The sequence below is a fragment of the Phalacrocorax aristotelis genome, chromosome 17 (assembly GCF_949628215.1).
Source record: "Phalacrocorax aristotelis chromosome 17, bGulAri2.1, whole genome shotgun sequence".
Taxonomy (NCBI): Eukaryota; Metazoa; Chordata; class Aves; order Suliformes; family Phalacrocoracidae; genus Phalacrocorax; species Phalacrocorax aristotelis.
Window position 1 is genome coordinate 3,115,784 of NC_134292.1, and position 21,458 is coordinate 3,137,241.

At 60.2% G+C, this 21,458-nt stretch overlaps 1 protein-coding gene across 1 annotated transcript in view; it reads right to left on the bottom strand.

The window, feature by feature from the left end:
* NIBAN2 (niban apoptosis regulator 2) overlaps positions 1 to 21,458 on the bottom strand; it is a 31,855-nt gene that overhangs the window by 3,285 nt on the left and 7,112 nt on the right. The window contains exons 2-11 of the mRNA XM_075111810.1: positions 11,863 to 11,993; positions 8,278 to 8,406; positions 8,053 to 8,158; positions 7,026 to 7,193; positions 3,163 to 3,278; positions 2,980 to 3,084; positions 1,785 to 1,947; positions 1,162 to 1,349; positions 779 to 934; positions 61 to 177 (exon numbers count right to left, since the gene is read on the bottom strand). Of these exons, the coding sequence (XP_074967911.1) occupies positions 61 to 177; positions 779 to 934; positions 1,162 to 1,349; positions 1,785 to 1,947; positions 2,980 to 3,084; positions 3,163 to 3,278; positions 7,026 to 7,193; positions 8,053 to 8,158; positions 8,278 to 8,406; positions 11,863 to 11,993 (1,379 nt within the window). The remainder of the gene's footprint in view (positions 1 to 60; positions 178 to 778; positions 935 to 1,161; positions 1,350 to 1,784; positions 1,948 to 2,979; positions 3,085 to 3,162; positions 3,279 to 7,025; positions 7,194 to 8,052; positions 8,159 to 8,277; positions 8,407 to 11,862; positions 11,994 to 21,458) is intronic.

Here is a 21,458-nt window from a genome sequence, read left to right on the forward strand (position 1 = left end):
CGCAATGAGGTCACTGGAGGCACTGAAGGCTACCAAAGGCCCTGACCCATCACCCCTCACCTTGAGCACCCTCTCAAGGATGCGCTGGATGGACTTGCACAGGTCGTCTTTGCCCGGCTGCTTCCCGAGATCCTGATGGAGCAGCGTCTCGAACGTGTACACGGCATCATCCATTTGCTGTGAGCAGGGGCAAACGGTCAGCACCGGGGAGGGGGCACCCAGAGGGACCAACCATGGGGGTGGGCAGCGGGCTCCTTTGGGGCACTGCCACGCCAAGATGAGCCTTCCCACTTGCAAGGTCCCCAGCATCCCAGCGTGGCATCCACTGACTCCACCCCGAGGACCAAGGGTGCTGGGGGACGAGGGTGCCCAAAGGTGGTCTGCACCCTCCCGCTTCTATATCCTGCTCCAGGTTTGGCTTGATCAGACCCAAAAATTGGGCTGCTGGACTCGCTGGAACCAGTGGGCTTGGTGGCAAAGGGGCATCTGTGCCATGACGCTCAAGCCTGCGTGCTGAGTCCACGTTGGAAGGGTGCCCCACGCTGCTTCCCACCCATGGGCTCCCTCCCTGCCTGGGCTCCAGTTGAAAGGGGATGGCCAGGTCCATCACACACCCTTAGCTGAGTGCTGATGACATGAAAATCTCTGAGACAGGACAGAGGTCCTGGCCAAAGCCCTGCCTGGGTTGGACCAGCCTGGGTTCCCCGCTCTGCCTCTGCTCCCCAGCCCTCTGCACTCAGCCTGGGGGGACAGGAGAGGGCCCTGGTCCCTGTCCCACCTGTCTCATGTGGATCTGGGCCCTCTGCTTGAAGACGGACGTGCTGGAGACATCAAATCGCTGCTGAAGGCCCTCCAGTTTCAGCTGGTCCATCTTCTCATAGCACGACTGCATCTTGACTGGGTGGAAGGCCAGGTGGGAAAGCTTCTCCATGTACTGGGGATAAAGGTGAGCTCAGCAGGGCAGGACAGCTTCTCCACACACTCGGGGCTGGGACATGCCACCCCATACCAGGCATGGCAGGATGCACCACCACACGGGCTTCATCCCCACGTGTTTTGTCAGCCCAGGGTCCCCCAGTGCCATTCCCATCGGGGATGGCATCAGGACTGCCCTACCACCGCCAAGCCCGCCAGCCAGCAAGGAGCATCGCCAGGTCTCACCTCTGCCAGCTTCTCCAGGCCACCCTCGTTGACGATGTTCATGTTCATGTCTGTCACCTCCTTGAAGAACACCTCCCGCACCTCAGCAAAGCCCTGGCTTGTGGGCGTCATCAGGGCCTCCAGGATGGAGGAGATGTAGGGCTGGACGTGATTACGGACGCAGACCTCCGCTTTGGGGAGGACGAATGCTGGGCAGAGAGCGGAGGTATGCACGGTAAGGGTCCTCCTCTGCCCTTCCAGCTTTGCAAATCAGGCCTAAACCCACGCTAGGGAGGAGGACCTGCCCCTGTCCCCAGACCCCTCAAAGAGAGGTTTCCCAGACTTGCAGGACAATGCAAGGGGTTCTTGCAAGGGGTCTTTGGTCTGTATTGAACCTGTTCCTCCCCCACTGCCTTGACAGGGGGGTCACTGCCCACCTTGTCCCCCACCACCTGGGACAATCCCAATGAGGATGCCCACCCTGGACACTGTGGCTGTTGGCATCTTCCCAAGGCTCCCCAGGAGCCAAACTGCACCCCAGGAACAGCCACACCTTGGTGAAACAGTGGTGACGCCATACCAGGAGCCGGTCACAGACTCAGCCACGCACATCCATGTCCACGTGTGTCCCCGCAGGGCTGTACCTCGGATCTTGCTGGCCAAGTGCTCCTTCGAAGTGATGATCTGGTCCATGTCCGTGCGGATGGTGCTCTCCATCTGGGGCCGCTCCTGTTCACACTTGGCTATCACTGCATCGTACTGGGCCTTGGTCTGCTCATAGACCATCCTATAGACAGCATCTGAGATCTGGCGAGAGAGAGGAGGGGTGGTCAGCTTCCCCACACACCTGCCGCCCCCACTAGCCCTCACCTCCAGCACCAGATGCCTGCAGGACCTGTCGAGCCTTCGAAGGCCCATGCCCTGACTGGGCTGCTCCTCCCAGCCTGGCAGTTGGTTTTCCACATCAGAGACCCCCCAGCTGGGTGAAACGAAAGCCGCATGGTGCAGAAGCTGCTTTGAAGTGGTGCCCAAGGGGCAGAGAGCTGAGCGCTGCCTCCAACATCCAGTGTGCCCTAGGCAGGTCTGGGGATGCTGGCTGTCTGGGAATGCTGGCAGCCCAGGCAGGAGAGCCTCTGACACCATTTGAAACCTGTGCCCTGCCCCGTTCAACCTGCCTGGGGTCTCAGGAGCCAACCCCATGAGCGGGATGGAGCTGCTCACTGAGGCTTCATGCTCACTTTGCAGCCAAATGCCATGATTTTGGGGCTGGCGGAAGGCAGAGCCATCCCCCACTCCCTCCCTTGGGTTTCCCAGCTTTGCAGCTAAGACCGCAGCTACTGAAAAAGCAGCATTTGTGTGTTTTTAGGCTGCTCCAGTGGCACATTATAAGCCTGGTGGTAATTATCTATCAGTTTTTACGGTTTTAACAGGCAGTTTTCAAGAGCCTTCAGTCTTTTGCAAGGGTTTGGGCTGGATTTAGCCTGTGCTGCTCTAAAAATGGCTCGCTAAATATAGCCGGGATGGGCTTTGCTCCAGGGCTGGGCTTCCTCCTGTTTGCTTCCCTCGCCCCAGGGACACGGCAGCGCAGGCAGGGCTGCTCGCAGGGGCACAACAAGGAGCTTTAAAAGGCCACAGTGGAGAATAAGGATGGCTTCTTTGGTGGGGGCTGGGAGAGGGGGCGACACAGGGGTTGGCGCTGGGTCTGACAGGCAGGAAAGCCGGCGGGCACCGAGCCTGTTGAGGAAGGGAGGCAGCAGCATGGCCCCAAAGCAGAGGCAGTGCAGGCAGGGGGAGGGCAGGCGACGATGATCCCCCACCCCGACAGCCCCACCCCCACACCTGGATCCAGGTCCGCTGGCGTTCCTGAGCCTTGCCCTTCAGCCGCGGGCCGATGGTGGTCCTCAGCTCGGGAAGCAGCTCTTCCATCACTAGGTTGCTCAGGACCTGCGAAGGCATGAGGCTTTAGAGACCCTGCTCAGCCCACACCCCCACACCCCAGCCTGCGGGGGGACAGGTTCTCACCTGGGTTTCGTTGCCGCACAGCATGTCCCAGGTGCCATACTGCTCCTTCGACTGGCGGTACATGCGGACGGCATCTGTGAAGGCTGGAGCCTCCACTTTGGAGTCCTCGGAGATCCCTGGGGGGTTGAACAAGTGAGCAGGCCGGCACAGGGAGCGAGAGGCATCCCAGCTGCTTGCAGCACCCCAGCCCATCTTTGCAGGGGGTCTCTTGCATCCCCCACACCCTTGGACCCACACAAGGAACACAGGGCGGTCACCCGGACTGGGGGATCCCATCCCAAGCCCCCGTCTCTAACTGGACAGGGGGCAGCAGTCTTCCCAGACACACCAGTAGCTGGGGAGCTCCTGCTGTGCACAGACTGATCCCCTCCAGAGCTGGACCAAGGGCAGGGAGGCACCCAGGGGCAGAGGTTCGGCAGGACAGGGGGACTCAGTGACCCCTGATGGTGCATGGGGACCCTGGGACTCAGCGAGCCCCAGTGGCACATCAGGAGCAGGACGGGGGGGCTCAGGTGCACAGGGACCCAGGGGCTTAGCGAGCCCCAAAGGAGCAGCAGAAACAGGGACTCAGCAGTATGGGGGGGCTCAGTGACCCCCGATGCTGCATGGGGCCCAGCGAGCCCATCAGCAGCACAGGACAGGGCAGCTGGGGGGGTGCTGGAGGAAGGGGGGGCCCTGCAAGGAGCGGTGCAGCTCGGGAGGAAGAGGAAAGCAGCCGAGAGGCTTCGGGGCTGAGTCAGGGCCCCATCCCCAAGCCAGCCCTGCAGGTGGCAGGTTGGGCTCCAGCCGGTTCAGCTGCCCCCGAGATGTCACTGCCACGAATCACGGCAGCACGCCTCACAGGGCCAAGGGGACTCGGCCATCGCCCCCCACCTCCCGCAGCACCCACCCAGAGGAGGGGCAGGGTGCTGGGAGCCCACGGCCACGTGCCATGAGGAGGAGGAGATGGGGGCAGCGGACAGGCAGGACAGCCTGGGAGGCTGCTGGCACATGTCCCACACATGTCCCTGCCTTGTCGCAGCCTCTGCAGGGTCTGGCTGCAGAGGCGCCTGCAGACGGAGAGAAACAGTCCTGGGAGCGAGCCCCCCTGTACCCCGGCTCCCCTCCCCACGCCTGGCCTCTGGCAGGAGGGAGGTGGGATGGGACCGAGCCCCAGGTGGCTGGTGGTGGCTGTGCCCAGTGGCTGTGCCCCACTGCCAGAGCCACCCTGCTCCGAGAGCATCCCTGCAGTGATGACAGAGGAGAGTCGCAGCACATCCCTGGACCGCCCAGCAAGCCGGTGTCCTGGGGAGGTGGCAGCCAGGGGTGGTTTCTCCCTTCCCAAGAAGGACAGCCCGGGGTAGTGAGCAGATCTTTTGCAATGCACACAGATATTTCTAAGATGATTACATTTAACTCCAAGCCTAAGCAGCTTTTCCTAAGGGGCAGCTTATTATACAGGGGAAAAAACCGCTGAGTGTAAAGTCTGACCTTTCTCAGTGCTCAGTGGGAGCGGGAGCCAGAGCAGTGCCGAGCTTTCAGCAGCCAGTGCTTCTCCATCCCCAGCCCCTTGCAGCTCAGCACCACCTCCTGGGTGGGACAGCCTGGTACAAGCTCCACTCCCCTGCCAGAGCTGCTACGGTCAAAACCTCACCCTCCAAATCATGCAGGAAGCGAGGCAGGATTCGCCCCCCGAGAAGCCACCTGGACCTGCCCCACCAGGGCCACTCGCCCCTGGCTGAGGGGACCCAGCCCCAGCCCTGTGCCCTGCCCAGGGACAAGCAGACAGGGCTGGTTGCAAGAAGCCACTGTACAACTTCACAGGGCAAATTTAATGAGTTTCCTTCATTAATATGTGGCTAATTAAGCACTGATCTGAGCTCGCCTTATCAGGGATGGGAATCAACCACCCAAGCCTGGACTGTATCCTGGAAAGGCTCCCGGGGTGACAGCGTACCACAGCATGGGAGTACCCGACACTAGATAGCGAAGCTACTCCTCGACTTTTTTGAAGTCCACCCACTCACAGCACAGGATAATCTCCTCTCTTCAAGGGAATGGTGCTGAAGAAGAAACCTGAGTTTGAAGCTGCTTTTTGCCCAAAACACAGCTGAATGGGGCAGCCTGCCCACAATAAGGGACAAAAGCCAGGGGGATGGGTGCTGCTCCAGCCTCTCGTGTCACCATGGGCAAGGGGCCATCCTGGAGCAGCCAAGGGCACCCAGGCTCCAGGGAAACCAGGCTGGACACCTTCTGCACGAGGAATGATGTTGCACGTCCCTGGTCCTTACAGAAAAGCTGGTGTTACAAAAATACAGTCTTAAAAAGGGAGGTAAAAATTCCCACACTAATCACAACCGGAGGCAGAAACAGAGCCTCTAATTTAGGAGGGAAAAAAAATTGCTCAACAACAACAAAAGAGCTTTCATGGGATTTGAAACAGTATCTCAGACCTCGCAGGAGCAGTGAGGGGCAGAAATGGAGCTCGGGGCGGGAAAAGCCATCTCACAGAGAAACCCAGGCTACAGAAATTAAGAAACCCACCAGCACTGAGCCTTCCCTGGGCCACTGCCCACCCCTATAAGTTTTCTTCATCACATGCTGAGAAGGAGGAGGAGGGGGAGGAGAGGATTTAATGGCACAACCCTGGCTGGCAGTGGGGGTGGTGGAGGGGGTCACATCTCTCCTCTTTCCCACAGCAGCACCCAGCAGCCGGAGGGGGGGAATTAAAGATGAATAAAATAATAAATTGGCTCTTTGTTAGTACAAGAGGTTGATTCTTCCTGGTTTTGCTCACAGCGCCCTGGCTTTGTGGGTCCAGCCAGCAAGCACAGGGGGTCCTGGGGTGCCGAACCACATGTAGCAATGATGCTTTAGCAGCATCCCAGAGGGATGAGTGGCTGGGGGGTGTCACTGCACCCACCCCCCTAAAGAAGCCCAGGCCCCGTCTGGGCTGTGGGGACATGCTCATCCCAATGAGCACGGATGGACCCAGCTCACCAACAGCGCATGGATGTGTTTTGCAGCGAGGAGCACAAAAAGGAAGGGAAAGAGTAAAGCTTTCAGATTTAATCTAACATGGGAGGATGGAAACCCACCTTGAAACCAGGCTCTGGATCCAACTGTGCTCCCTAAACAGCAGCTTTGGCAAAATCGGGGCTACACGCAGCAACCCAAAGTGAAAGAAGCACCACAAAAATAGGCAGCATCACTCTTTGCCCACTAAAAGGCCCAATTCTGAGCAGCTTTCAGCACTGGCACCTCCTTCCCCAGGAAATTTCTCACCATCCGAGGCACTGCCGAGACCTGGGTCTCAGCCCAGGAGCACACAGGCCACAGCCAAGCAGGAAAATCGTGTTTTCCTGCCAGAGTATCGCTGATGAGAGAGGCAGGTCCTGCTCCGCCTTGGCCCCTTGCAACCCTGGCTGTCCTTGCTCGCCAGAGCCCGGGCGGTGCCGGTGGGGTGGGGAGCAGGACTGTGGGGCTGAGAGTTTTGATGACTTTAATTACCAAATATTTTCTGCCTTGGGGTGGAAAATAGGCATCAGGACATCACTTGAGCCAGGCTCCGCACTGGCTCCTGCAAATGCTGCCTGTCCTGGTGCAGCCATCATGGTCCTTATGGGTGGTGGGACGAAGCTGGGCACAGGGACGCACTGGGTGGCCAGATCCCTCCCACTCCCCACCCTTGCTTGGGGTGAGGATGAGATGCTCAATGATGCTCAACAACTCCCATCCAATTCCTCCTCTTGACCCCCAAATCATCCCCTTTGGCCCAAAATGCAACCCAACCACTGTAGGGTCCCCAACACCCTCTCTGGATCAGGAGGACGATGCTCTCCCCACCCCGGAGACCCCGTGCCCCCACGCCCAGCGTCGCTCACCGTTGTTGCAGTGCCGCACGCAGTCCTGGAAAACCGCCCGCCATTTCTCCTGCTCCTTGCCCGTCATCACGCAGAAGTAATAGTGCCGGGCATAGGGGTGCCAGAGGATGAGGGGGAAATCCGTGGGGCACTTCAGGATGGGGGAGTGCCCCGATTTGGGTGTCACACCTGCAGCGGGGGAAGGACGCTTTGAGGAGGGGGTGAGGCAGGACAGGGCTGGGGATGCTGCAGGGTCAGGGGTGTCCATCTCCTCCAGCAACTGGGGCTAAGGTGCAGCAGGGGCACACAAGACCCATAGGCTCCTTCCCAGTGCCTTTGCTGTGAGTTCTACCAAAAAAACGGGCCAAAAAAAGTGCAAAGAGCCTCATTCTTACAAAAAGGAAATCAGAAGTGAAAATTGAAGAAAAATAATTTTTAAAAAATCGTTATTTCCAGTGCTAAACCCTCCCCAGAGCTGCCATCCTGACCCCACTGCCATTGTGCCTGTGCCCTGAACCAGCAAAGGGCTCGCTGCCCTAGGCAAGCTGTTTCAGCAGCTCCTGACCCTCTCGCTGGGGGCTGCCCTGGCCTTTAGGGACCCAGGGCAGGAGGACGGTGAGTGGGGTGGTGGCCGGTCCTCCTGGGAGCCTGGATGGAGGAGCAGGAGCTGCTGCCTTCACCCAGCACTCTCTGGGAAAGGGAGGCAGGAGCAGCTCCAGGCAGCACTCACGGAGCCGCAGACACATTTTCCTTCCTCCCCTGGTGCTGCGGCAGGACCTGAGCAGCAGATACCACACACTGCACCCTACGCCCCATGGGAGAAACGGGGCTGTTCTCCTTCCCTACAGCCCCACAGCCCAAAACCACCCTTTCCTAAAGGTCCTGAGGGATGCCCACACCTCAAAACCACCCCTTCCAGAAGGTCCACAGGGATGCCCATATCCCAAAACCACCCCTTCCCAAAGGTGCCTGAGGGATGCCCAGCAGCATGCAGGCACCGGGGACCCCGAGCACCCCTCCTCGCCCCACAGCCACCAGGACCACTCACCAGGCAGGCTGTTGTTCACCAGCTCCAGGTACTGGTCCACAGAAGTGAGGATCTTGTAGCCAGCGCTGTTGATCAGTACGCGGGGCGGCAGCTCCCGCTCATAGGCCTGAGCAGAAAAAGATAGTCATGGATGACGAGGAGCCCAGCGACACTACCGCAGCGATGGGGTGTCCCCCTTATGAAGCTGCGCCCACCAGAGATGGGCAAAAGGGTGATGCCCCTCACCAGTTTGTTCTCATAGAGGATCAAGCCATAGTTGTGCGGGACTACGCAGAAGCGGTTCCTCCACTTCTTGTTCTCCTCAATGTACTGGAAGAGGTTGCCCGAGTAGATGACGTGGTCTTCCAGCGGGACCTGAAGGGAAGAGACATGTGGTGGGTGGCATGGGGCAGGCAGGGAGGGGGCAGCTGGGTACCCCTCCATCCGATGGCCACAGCCTGGCTTGGGGAGCTCAACAAGGTCCGTTTGCAGTGCTTTGGGTGGGATTTTGTGTACTAGGGCTATGCTGAGGGTCTCCAATTTCATCACTGGATTATCTCCTATAGCATTACAAATTTTGGTGCCTGAAGGGGTGCATCTGGGTGACAACCTGGGGATTTCCACACGCACAGCCCTAGAAAACCTCAGAGGGGCTGCTCACACAGCAGTCACATGTGGTGGTGTTCACCATGGTGAAGGCACCTGTGCCCCTGGCATCTCCTTCCTGAGAGACACACCAAGCTCTGCTGAGCAACCTGAGCTCTCTTGGCCAAGCCGCAGGTTGGAGCAGAGCTCCCCAGCAGCTCTTCCCAACCCCTGCTACTGCGATTTCCATGGCTTGGGGCAGGCGGGAGCATGCGTGGTGCTGCTCAGTAGTAGCCACCAACCAGAAGGTCCTGCCAGGGTGCAGGTCAGAGGCAAGCTGCAGATGGTGGGAACCAAGCCCTGCCCTAGCATGGTCTCCAGATGGGGCATGGAAGAGGAAAAGCAAGAAGCCACCCTGCAAAGCCAAGCACCAGACAATGCGTAAATGCTCTGGACTTCATGAAGGACCAGTGACCGGAACAGGCTGAGGACATCCCACACGCCTGAGACCCCCCAAGCTGAGCAGCCCCTCATCAGCTTTCCAGTGCCTTTTGGCCCACACGCCAGCATTTACGCATCCCAAACACAGGCTGGCTGAGTGAGCCAAGAATTTGTCCCAAGAATTTTTATGATCCCAGGAACATAAACAAGAGAAAAGAGCTCTCGTGAGGGAAGGAGCATGCGGAGGACGCCTCTCCTGCCATGGTCACCCACCACCCACCACAGTGGCTGTCAGGAGGGACCAGCCAGGGCTTGGGTCCCACCATGCACCCAGCACCAGGACCTTCCCCTCTCCTCTCCCTGCTCTGGCCACCTCCTGGTTCACAGGCACCCCGTTGCCTTCCCCAAGCCCCCCACTGCTCCCTGACCCCACACCCCTTTGGGTGGCAGGGAAGCCTGAGAGCAGCCTGGCTCAGCAAACAGGCTGACAGCACCTTGCTGCTCCCTACTGCTTTCCAAAGACCTTGGAAGGCGAGAAGAAAGCACCAAGCAAGCCCTGCAGGGCTGGGGGACAGCGGGAGCGATGATGATTCTGAACCCCAAGGCCACTAGCGGGGATGGGGACAGAAAGGTGGTGCCAGCTCCAGCAGTCCCCATCAGCACCTCACTGCGGGGGGCTTGTCCAAGGAGAATCAGCCCATTATAGATCATCTTCAAAAACACTGCCTGAGGCAGATGAAGCTGCACATATCAGCCCTGATGTGGGTGCAGGGGACCCTCAGATGGGGAATGGCTGCTCACAGCCACCAGCATCCCAGGAGCCCCGGCCCCATGGTGCAGCCATCCTCTCCTGACACACCCTCCTCACCTGGGGGAGGCACCAAGGTGGCGGCACCCAACCCCAGCAAATATTTGGGACAGGCAGGTACGCACCAAATTGCTAGGCTGGGCAGGGAGAGGGCTGGGGAGCACGGGCAGAGGGCCCTGCACTGCCTGCATCCCTGCCACGGGAACAGGGAGCGACAGGGAGCGAGACCTGGGTCTGGATTCGTCAGCCTGGGGGCTCGGCTGGGACACGCAGGAGGAGGTGTTATGAGAAGAGAGGATGCTTGGGGACTGGTTTTCAGGGGCACGTGAGGATGTTGGACCAAGGCTACGATGTGCACTGTCCCCACCACTGGCTGGGGACGTCTGGGCTGCTGGAGAGACCAAAGGCAGAAAATTTATTCCTTTTTCTCATTGCTGCTGCTTCTTGCTGGCATTTCAGGTGCCTGAGCTACAATTCAGACCCCAGCCCAGCTGTCCCCCTCTGCCCAGGAGGGCCTCCAACCCCCAGTATCACTGAGCACTGCATCTCCACAGAGGTAAAAAATAAATGACAAAAAAGCCCAAATGCCAGTTTCCAGCTGGACCTGCCTGAGGACAGGGAGGATGCTATCCTGCACCTTCTTGACATCCACAACTTTTTTTGGCATATTTGGGGAACGCAAAGCCCAGCTGGAAAAGATGCTCTCCCCAGCTCCTTGCAGAGCCACCCCACAGATATGCAGGTCCCCACGGCGTTTGGAGCCCTGGTACATCCCGGCTGGAGCCTCTGCCTGTGCCCTGGCAGAGGATGGGCGGCAGATGGGACATTGTGCAAGAGGAATGTGCTATTTATACAGTGGTGTTTTAAAAGACTTGCGTGGTGTCCCTGACCTCCCCACCTCGCCTCCATTCCTCAGACATTCCCTGGCTGCTTGCTGGAGGTTTTTGATGAAGCAATCAACCTTGGGAGGGAGGTACCCCGTGGGGGGGCTGATGGCATCTGTCAAATTACGAGGAACCCAAGGGACACCTTGCCGAGGATGCCGGGCGCCTAGCTCCTGCCCAGGAACCTCCACACCTTTATTTTGCTCAACACACACAGCACCCAGGCAGCTTTCAGAGGAGATGGGGGACGTCCAGGTGCCTGGGCAAGGTGTCAACTTTGTGGGTGGGCCAGAAGGACGGCCGCTGTGAGCAGCCAGGGCTCGAGCCTGATCTCATGGATGCAATCTCTAGCTTTCTTTAAAAAAACACCCCTTTGAGCCCCAGACTAAAACAGAAGACCATCCCCAGGTGCAATTACATCTCCTCCTGCTTTCAAGGAACAGCCACAGGTCAGCAGCTTCACCAACCCAGCCAGGGAGAAACCCCAAACCCCAAGCCCTGGCTGATGTGCATCTGCCTTTGGAGGCGGGAGGGGAGCCAGGATCTGCCCCCGGGTGCTGGAGCCACAAGCAACAAGGGGGGATGCTTGCAGACCTTTTGCTAGGCAGGAGACACATGGCTGCTGGAGATCAGACTTGGAGCCACCTCCTCTCCCCCAGTGGAGCCAGGGATGCTTGCCAGAAGTTTCCTACCCCTCCCCATGCATTTGCCTGGGATAGAGCATTGCTTGCATCCAGGAGCAGGAGGACAACAGCCCAGCATGCCCTGCTTGGGGCCTCGCTGGGCACAACGGAGTCCCAGGAGCTCCCGCCAGTCCTGGCATCAAGCACAGGGGCTGCAGCCAAAAGTCAGCCGTACCCCTGCTTGCTGGGTGTGCTCATTGCATGGGTTGGGAAAGAAAACCGTCCCAGCCAGCCCCGCCTGCTGCACGGACGGTGCACAACGCCACGGGGATGGGCCGGACCAGTGGCACAGGGGCTACATTCCATCCCGGCAGGGTGGAACGGGGAGAGGGATGTGCCCAGGCTTTGGGGAGGACGTGGGCTGCTCACTGGGCATGGGGATGGAGCTCCCCGCTGGCCCCAGGCTCCTCATGCAGAGCTGGGCTCTTACCTTGCGGTGGAGCAGCTGGGCCTGCGGCCCTCCGTTGCCTTCGATCTCATAGCGGACGCTGTTGAAGAGCGCTACTCCGTACTGCTCCTTGTAGCACCGGCAAAACTCCCCCAGCACCTTCCCTGTCTTCTCTGCAACGGGAGAGCAGAGCCACATTAGGAAGGGGCTGGATTTGGGAGACTCCTTGCTGCAGACCTCCCAGCACCCCATTCGGACACCCTGCCTCCACCTAACCTCCCCCCCATCGCCATCCTGCCTGCCGGAGCAGGCTGTGGTCTGGGGCCACGGCCGAGCCCACTGCCCTCCCCGTCCAGCCCAGGATTAATTTGGGGTCAGGATGACCTGGTTTTTTGGCCTTTCATGTTAATGCCATGGATTCCTCTCCCTGGCAGGAAATTCCTGACATTAAGCTGCTTCCAGCGATGCTGACAGCTTCCCTGCCTTGTGCAGCTCCCCGGCCCCCCTCTGACCACCTCAGCTGGCTCAGACTGGGGAGCAACCCCCATTCCCCAGCATCACTCACACCCACCCAACCCCACTGTACCCCCATAAGGGCCATCCCACAGAGGGGGTGGGCAGCCCCAGGCTCCGCAGCTGGCAATGCTCGCGGCCATGCCTGCAGCAGGGAGATTCAAATGGGAAAAGACAGCCTGGCCCCCACCATGCTCCCAACATCACTCCCCCTGCCCCCATGCGAGGCAGGGACCCCCACCAGGACCCCCGCCTGCAGACCAGGGTGAGCCTGGGGTTCTGGGAGAGCCTGAGCTGCCAGGTGCCCCCCTGCACCCCACACGAGAAGAGATCCCCTCCATCCCGCAGGCAGCCCTGAGGCAGCACCCTTCCCCAGCAGTCCCCCACCCTTCGGTGCATGGTGAGGGAGGACATTGCAAACCAACCCCCCAACAGCAGGAACGGTCCTTCCTGAGCCCGAGGGTGGCAGCCCACGGGAACCCCTTGTTCCTCCTGGGGCACCAGCCACAACAGGGGAACAGGGCTGTCCCCCCAAACTCTGCCAGCATCCCTGCCCCACGTGCACTCTGCCCCATGAAGTAAACCCTGTCCCATGCAGGACCCTGACCCACCTACACCATGCCCCACACAGCACCCTGCCCTCTCCCCTCCCCACCCCAGCTCCAGACCCCACATGGGGCTTCTACACCCAAAACCCCATCACAAAGCACCACACATCCAAGGAGACAACTTGCCCAGAGCTGCCTTTGGTGCATGGGGCCTCTATTTTGAATTTCGCTCTCAACTTTGCCCCAGAGCCTGTGAGAAGGAAAGAATTTTGAGTCACCTCCAACTATTTCTGTCAGTTCAGCCTCTGCCAGAGCGCTGGCGATGGGCGCGGGGAGGAACGACGCTGGCTATGCATCCCCAGTACAGGAGCCAGCACAATGCTGGGGGCATGAACCCAGACAAAACAGACCCTCACGCCAGCCCTGGCAGTTCGGCGGGAGCCAAAATCTCCAGCAGCAGCCGCCCCGGAGCCACGCTCACAGCCAAGCTGGCGCGAAGGAGCAGCTTGCTCCAGGGTGTTGCAAATCCCTGTGGGATGAGCAGCTCCAGAGGAAAATGCCGCCCAAGGATGGTGGCTGGGGGCAGAAAAACTCATCCCCAAGGAGATGCTGGCACTGCCAGCACTGCGACGGGAGCAAACATAGCGGGCCAGCATCTCGTTGTGCCAGGGCTGAAAATCCCTTTAAATTTCAGCAACCTTTTTTTGTGGCAAAGAATGAGACGCCTGCTTGTCCCAGCAGAGAAATTCCTCACCCCCAATTTTGGCATTTTCTCCTGGAAAAGATAGAGCTCGCAGTCATGCTGCGCTTGCGTCCACGCCGCACCTCTGTTGCAACTCCCGTCTATGAAACTGTATGATTTTGGCTGGGGCTCTGGGCAGCGATGCTGACAGCTGAGATTTAAAAGGACATTTTGAGGTTTCATTCCTCTTCAGTTCATGGGAAAAAAAGAGACCCCGGTCCCTGGGCAGGCGAGACGGCTTAGTCACTCATTCTTCCCTGATTAACGACGGGGCCAATTAGGAGGTTTTAAGTAAACGGGAAAGCAAAAGTCAATTAGTTGCAGACATTGAAACAAAAGATTTGCAGTCAAATATCCAAGGTGACTAAATCTCCCCCAGCTCAGCAAGCCCTCCAGGGTGCAGAGGGGATGCTGGGGGGCCACTGATGCTCCCTGCCCGGTGCCCCTGGCTGCCCACCAGTCACCATGCTCATCCCCAGGAAAGTGAGAGGGGCAGGGACCTGCGGGGGGGTGGAGGAGGTGGCCAGCGGCGTGGCAAGTGGGCGACGCAAGGTGACGCCAGATTTGGCAAGATGTGGACTGCTAGTGGTGCTACAGCTGGGCTTTGCTTGAGAACAGAGGATGAGAAGTCCATGCTGATGATGCCAGTAGGTGCCCCGACCACCCCACGCCCGTGGCACCCTGTGTGGATCTCAGGTGTCCCACATGGGAACCAGCTAAGCCACCCACTGGCTCCTTCACCAGGCTGAATAAAACCTCCTGGCAGTGCTGGGGGCTACAGGGAGCATCCCCCCGGCTGCATGACCAAGGCCACCCACGAGCAGCCATCCCTCTATGAGCTGCTTTGGCTGCACGTCCAGCCAAGAGCTGGAAGGGTTTGGGGATGGGTGGCAGTCCAGGGAGCTGTGTCCGCTGCCTCCCCCTGGCCCCTCGCCTGAGCTCCCCCCCGGGCCGTGGAGGGTTGAGGGAGGGACCGGGCTTGTCTGGCTCCCTCCCAGTCAGTGCCCTGTCCTAGGCGTGGGCTCAGACACCCACGGCAAAGCACTCTGGGTGCACACGCAGGGACCTCCCTGGGTGGTGCCGGCTGTCCCCAGCCGCCTCCAGACAGTGCTTTCCCAAGCCTGGTGTTTGCTCTGGGACCACTGAGCTCCCAGCACTGACACCCTCCCGCTGCTCTGGGTGCCGCCACCCTGGTCCCGTCACACCGAGCCGTGCAGAGGCACCGCTCACCGAGCAGCCGGGGTTGCCAGGCCAGTGCAGGGTTCCTGGCAAGGCAGGGCAGGGGGAAGCCACCAGCTTTGTGGTCGCAGAGGGGTACCAACGGCACCCACCAGTGCCTGGCTCAACAGGAACCCCAGCACCTCTTGATCACAGACTTCATCTGTTCCTTGGCCTCCAGGTTCCCCTCCTTCCCTCCCCAGCCATCCCCATGACTAAGCCGCACGTGGCAGCTGCAGGAGTTGATAAAGGGGCTCTGCAGCAGCCGGCTTTGCACAGGGAGGGCAGAGAAAGGGCTCTGGGCATCCCAGCAGCCAGGCAAACACCCAAGGCCAGGCTGGACCAGGGGCTGGGTGAGATGCAGGGAGCAAGGAGTAGGGTCCAGCTGTGCCATGTCAGCTCCATGTCCCCGGCTACACTCCAGCCCTCCCTGCCAGGTCCCCAGGGACCCACACACCCTCCCCATCGCCCAGCCAGCCAGCACTGCCACCGTGGGCACAGCAGGGCAAGCAGCTCCTGGGAGGACACTCTGGCAGGAGGACAAAACAGGCAGCACAGGTCTGCCCTTGTTCCGGATGACGCCGGAGGAGGACCGTGGAGCCTGAGGCTCGTCTGGGCGAAACCAGCTGGGAGAGGCGGCTCCTGCTCCTGCCCACCCCCCTGACCAGTCGTGCCACCGCAGCCGTCACCGAGCCCAAAGCGGCACCAGCACAACGGCATAGGCTGGATGGGAATGCAACAGCCCTGAAGCAGCTGGTGCTGCTGGTGATGCAGGTTGCACCCCAAAGGCATGTGCAGCCCTTGCGTATTGAGAGGTCACAGCCCGGCCAGAGCAGCCCTGGTCCAGTTTTAGTCCCTTTGAGCCGGGAGGTGGATCTCACCCTCAGAAGGACTCTAAAAGCCATGGCAAGCTGCCCAAGTTGGTCCAGCAGCCTGGACTGGCTCCATCCTGCCCTTGGAAGCATCGCCAGCACCACCAGCAGCCCCACACATGCACAGGCCAAAGCAGAAGCCAGCTCTTATCCTGAATTCCCATATGACCAGGCCAGCCCCAGCTCCAGCACCTTTTAGAGCAAAGCCAAGGGATAAAAATGAGCCATGAGCTCCAGCTCTAGCACAGACACCTTATTGCCCAGACAACAGCATGGACGGCTTGACCGTATCCTTCCCTCCAGCTACCTGTATTTGCTGCCTGCGGTTCATTTCATCGCAGTGGGGAGACCAGGGCTCCAGAAGCACCATCCTGCAAGTCCCTGGCCTGCAGAAAGCCCTGCCAGCACGAGTGCGTGGCTGGAGCTAGTTTTCCTCACTACCCTCAAAATCATGTGAAAATGAGAGTGATGCTTTAAATAGCCACGGCCATGACTGGCAGAGTCAGCAGATCAAGCAGTGGGGAGGTCAGATCCTGCACAGGTTTTGCTGCCAAGTTTGCTCGGCCCCCAGCCAACAGCGGTGCCCTTCTTGCTCACCATTCTCCTAACACATCCATGACCTATGGAGGTATCTGCAGGATCAGGGCTGCTGCAGCATCACAGCACATCCCAGGTGGGACAGAGCCTGGCAGGGACAAGGATGTGGCTCAGCCCGGGTGGCTCCCCAGGGCTGGGGACCATTTTAGCCTCCCCTAGCACTGGGCTGAGCTGCACACCACCAGGCAGGCTTTGTCAGGGATGCTCAGCAAAGCTGCTCTTCAGATGAGCATCCCCCTGTACTCCTTCAACGACACCCAATAAGCTGAGGTTGGAGATGGCTGTTCCCCATTCCTGACTTGCCAGGATCTTGGGTGGGCAGAGGGTGCACTGCTCCTCTGCACCCAAAACAGCCCTCACCGCTGCGTGCCTGGCAGCACCCGGGCCGTCCCTTTGGGGATGCAGAGCTGCCTCCTATTCCCTGTCTCCCCCCAGGCCGGCCTGGCTGGCCTCTGGGGTGTGGCTCGTGTCCCCCCAAGGGACAGGGGGTGCGTCCCTGGGGAGGCATCCCTGCAAGCATGCATGGCCGGGGGGAGCACCCCGGCTGCACCTGGGGAACGGGGCTCTCCCAAAAGCACTCCACGGGGCAGTGCGGGGATGGCAGGCACTGGGTGCTCTGCGGCTGAGCTGCCCAAAGTGGCACAAGTATCCACGCACACCCACACATAAACATGCCAAACACGCACACCCATGCACACACACATGCACAAACATACACACACACGCACACTCATGCACACCCACGCACATGCACACACACACACACACACACGTACCCCCCAGGGAGGCTGGAGAGTCTGACAAATCCAAGCAGGAACAGTCATCCCTTCAGCCCACATCCCGTTTTGCAAGCCCAAAGCCCCACGTCCCTCACGCCAGACGCACCCTCCATAGCCCATGTCATCCCTCTGCTGGTACTTAAATATACTTGGTGGGGTGAGGGTGCCTCTGAAATCCCAGCCTTCCCCAGGAGCTCTGCTGGGAGCACCCCTGGGTTTATGCAGCTGAGATGAGTGGGAGCAGGAGTAGCAGCTGGGAGCAGGGTGCCCAAGAGCTTGTGGGATGCTGTAGGGATGCCTCACTACAGGCAGGAAATTCTCCCCTGGTCCAGAAAAGAAAAAAAAAAAAGAAAGAGAGAAAAAAAAAGGAAAAGAAAAGACAAAAAAGCTCTTTGAAGCCAAGCCCCTGGGCCGGCTGAGCCATAGCCCCCGCACTCGTGATGAAACCTCGCCTGGCTCATTTCCCCTGGCCCCCATGGGACAGCCTGACTCAGTGGGGCTGCAGGAAAGCCCCGGCTCCCCCTGCCTCCATGCAGGCATCCCTGTGTCCCCTTGCCACCACTGGCACAGCAAGGGGCTGATGGCACGGGGGTGTGTTTGCAGAGCAAGGGAGGAGTGGACACCCGGGGGGCCATGCCATCACATCCCTGTGCTGGGTGTCCCTACCCTGCTGAAGGTCCCTCTATGCCATGGTGGTGACGGCCTGTGCCACGGCAGCGACGGCCCGTAGGACATCCCGCTGGGAGGGGACCCGAGAGCAGTGTGTGCTGGCCTGGCCACACTTGCCAAGGCTGCCAGGGAAGGAGTTAATCACTAATTTAGCCAGTAAATGATTAGCAAGTGTGGGCGGGTTGCTGGGGGGAGCGCAGGCTCTCGGCAACCCCAGAGTGGGTGGCACCGACAGGGACATCCCCGGGGCTGGCATGCAGTGCCACCAGCCCAGCCAGCTCCCACCTCCGGGAGGCAAGAATGGACAGAAGCTGATTTCCACCCAGATACAGGCAGCAAAACTCAAAGGGCCCCTCCATGCCCACCCACCGGCCCTGGGGCACACAGGGGTGCTGGTGCAAGGCGGCAGGGCACTGCTCACCAGGACAGCCCCGCTGCATCCCCAGCTGTCCCCAGCATGCAGGGGAACGGCCACCCAGGCAAAGGTTCCCATGCCCGCCGTGCGACAGGGTGGTGGAGCCACCAGCATCCTGCCTGCGCCCGGCTGGCAGGAGGGGAGCCGGGGAGGACGGGCAGTGCCGTGATGCACACGCTGCCTGGAAAGTCACCCAAGTGCCAGCTTTCCCATGCAGACCCCCTGCCTCCACCCTGCCCCTTGGGTCCTGCCTCAGGCTGCTCCGGTTCTTCCAGGTGGCCCAGGACAACGAGGCTCTTCCAGCAAGGGAACTGGGGACAAGGCCACCACCACAAGGAGGCTGATGCCACCGGCTGGGCAAAGGATGCCCGGGTAATCCCTCGCAGTGGGGCTGCTCCAGCAATCCCACACTGTTGCCTGGTCTAAATGCCCCCCAGGGGGTTTGCTCGCTGCCCCTTGGTCATCCCAAATCCTGGCATTATGCAGACAGCACCAGCATGGCAGGAACAGGGTGCACAACTGGATGGGGTGCATAGCACAACAGGGACAGGCTGCACAGCATGCCAGGGATGGGGTGCTGAGCCAGACCTCAAACCAGCAGCACCCTACGAGCTCTGAGCACCACCCACATCCGCGGAGCTGGGGAGGGGTGGGCTGGGAGTGACCCATGGATCCCCACTGCCGGCTCGCCCTGCTGCAGTGCCAGGCCCGGCTCAGTGCAGGCTTGTCCCTAAGAGATTTTAGGAAAGGCAGCGTGACAGAAGACGTGACGGCTCTGGGCACGCTGAGCATCAGCAACGCAGCGACAGCCACCAGAAGGGACGGTGCAAGAGGTGCCACTGTCAACAGGGCACCAAGAAGAGCCGAGAGCTGCTGCATCTCCTTGCAGCGAGCCAGGCAAGCATGCCGTGGCACCAGTGGGTGCACCCAAAGGGTTAAGCTCCAGCCTGCAGTTTAGGGTTTCAGGAATTTGAATCTGGGTTCATTGCCACCCAGAAAACACAAACTGCTTCACATGGGCCTGACTCAGCTGGGCTGAGCATCCCTCCTGGGAGGGGGGTTTCCAGCCCAGGCTCCCAGGGCGATGCCAGGGCCTGGGGGGTCAGGCACTGGCTCCCTACCCAGGAGGACACGGTGACAGAAAAGGAGCTGAAGGAAGGTTTGTTCCTCATGAAAGTAAACCCCAGGGCTGACCTGGTAGCACTCCATATTGTCCCCTCTCACAGAGGCCAGGAGAGAATGAAACAGGGAAAAACAAATTGCCAGGGGGCCGGAGAGCGAAGACCAGGGACAGTTTCCCTTCTTACCTCCCTGCACCCAAATGCACCCTTCACACAAACCCACCCAAAACCAGCCCCAGGCATTTCTGCTCCAGACTGCTATTAGGATTTAGACTGAGCTTATCTGGAACAAACTGGGAGCGGAGGCTGCTCCGGGCGCCTGCCCTGGCTCTTTGCGCACTCCTCTGATGCCTGCACCAGGGCACAGCTCAGCACCGGGGGGACCAGGCAGGGCAGGGATCACTGCCTGGCTCCAGCACTACCCCAAAATCCATCGGGAATATTTCCAGCTACAGATCAGCTCAGAAGCACAGTCCAGGTGGAAAGGGGAGGCGTCCTGCCACCCCTTGGCAGCAGCCCATGTGGCTCTGCGGCCGGCAGTGCCGGGGATGAGCTGAGCAGCCGGCTGCCCTCTGACTCACGCTGTTGCAGGGAAGGGTGAGCAGGATGGGGGCTGAGCGGCAGGAAAGGATGAGGCAGCAGAGCCTCAGAGGAGAAACCAGATGGGCCCAGGCCTGAACCAGTTCATCCTCTCTCACCCTGCCTTTGCCACGCATGGCTCTGCCCCCGGATGAGTCAGAAGCGCCCGTCGTACCAGCTCCGGCTGGGGCACCCGTTGGGGACATGGATCCCTGCTTCATCGCCTGCAAGGTGCACCCTTCAGCACCCAGCACCATCCCCCATCCCGACTGCTGGCTGCACTCAGTGTCCCTGGGGATGTCCCCGGAGATACCCCCGGGGGGGTCTGTCCCCACCATGGCAGCACCCACCCCGTCTCCCAGCACCGCGCCCAGCTGCAGCCGTTGCACAACGCCGCTCCCTTCCCAGCCCAGAGCAAACAAACCTGCCGAAGCAGAGCCGTGCCCTGCACGGCCGCAGGAGGATCCAGAGCAGACCACGAAATCTACGGGGCAGAAAACGAAGCAGCACATTCAGCAGCAGCTCCTCAACCTAGGAACAGCCAAAAAACCCCGATGGCGTTCTCGACCGCACTTCGGACGCCCTTCACCTGCTGCTCCTGCTCTCCAATCCCGGCCACGAAGCCAGACTCAGCCCCCTGCATCAGCCCCGCTCCCGCAGCTTGGGGCCGCATCCAGCCCAGCGGGTGAGGGATTAGCGTCCAGCTACGTGCCGGCGGGTGTTTTCCCGCAGTGTGGATGCCGGTCTCCTGCTGCTCCCCGGGAACAAGGCTGTTGCAGGGCTGCGTGTGTGCGAGGCTCTGTGCAAGGAATGTGCATGTGAATAACAAACAGCGTTCGGGGCCTTTGAACATCTCCAGAATGTTTTTTTTTTGAATTTGAACATCTCAGAAGCCAGTCGGGGCTGGACCGAGCCCAGGCACGGGGCAGTGCAAGATGTCTGCCCTGAACCTCCCTGCCCAAACAGCCTCCGAGAGATGGGGGCAGGAGGAGATCCCAACTGCCCTGTCTGATCCAGGCAAGGCCCTCCTGCCTCACCCCTTCCCCTTTGAGCAGTCCTGCCTTCAGGGGTGGTGCTCCAAAGCCATGGGGTGCAGGTGCCCACACAGGCACCCAAGCTGGGCTAAACCCACCCTGGCCCAAAGTGCCACCTGCCAGGCGGGCACAGGGAGCAGGTTCAAGCCCACCAGAAGAGGTGACTGCACTCGCAGGACAGTCAGGATACGTCCCACAGGCAGGGAGGAGGCTGTGGGGAGATGAAGCATCCCCGTAGCGCAGCTCGGCTCAAGCTGGGTGCCATCCCCAAATGCCTGTGCTGGACCAGGACCCACTACCCTCATCCTGGCTGCAGTCACATTACCCCACTTGTCCCTTGTCCCCCAGGGTCCCACCTGTGCCTGGCCAGGCTGGAAGAGAGCTGCCAACCCTTTGGGGCTCACCCCACGGTGGGTGCTGCCCTGCAGCAAGGTGAGACCCAGCAACAGCCCTCCCCAGATAAGGCCCTGCTCATCCACCAGCACCGGCCCAGCAGCACTGCAACCGCTCTGGCACGGTGCAACACCCACCGTGGCTGAGTCCACGCTGGG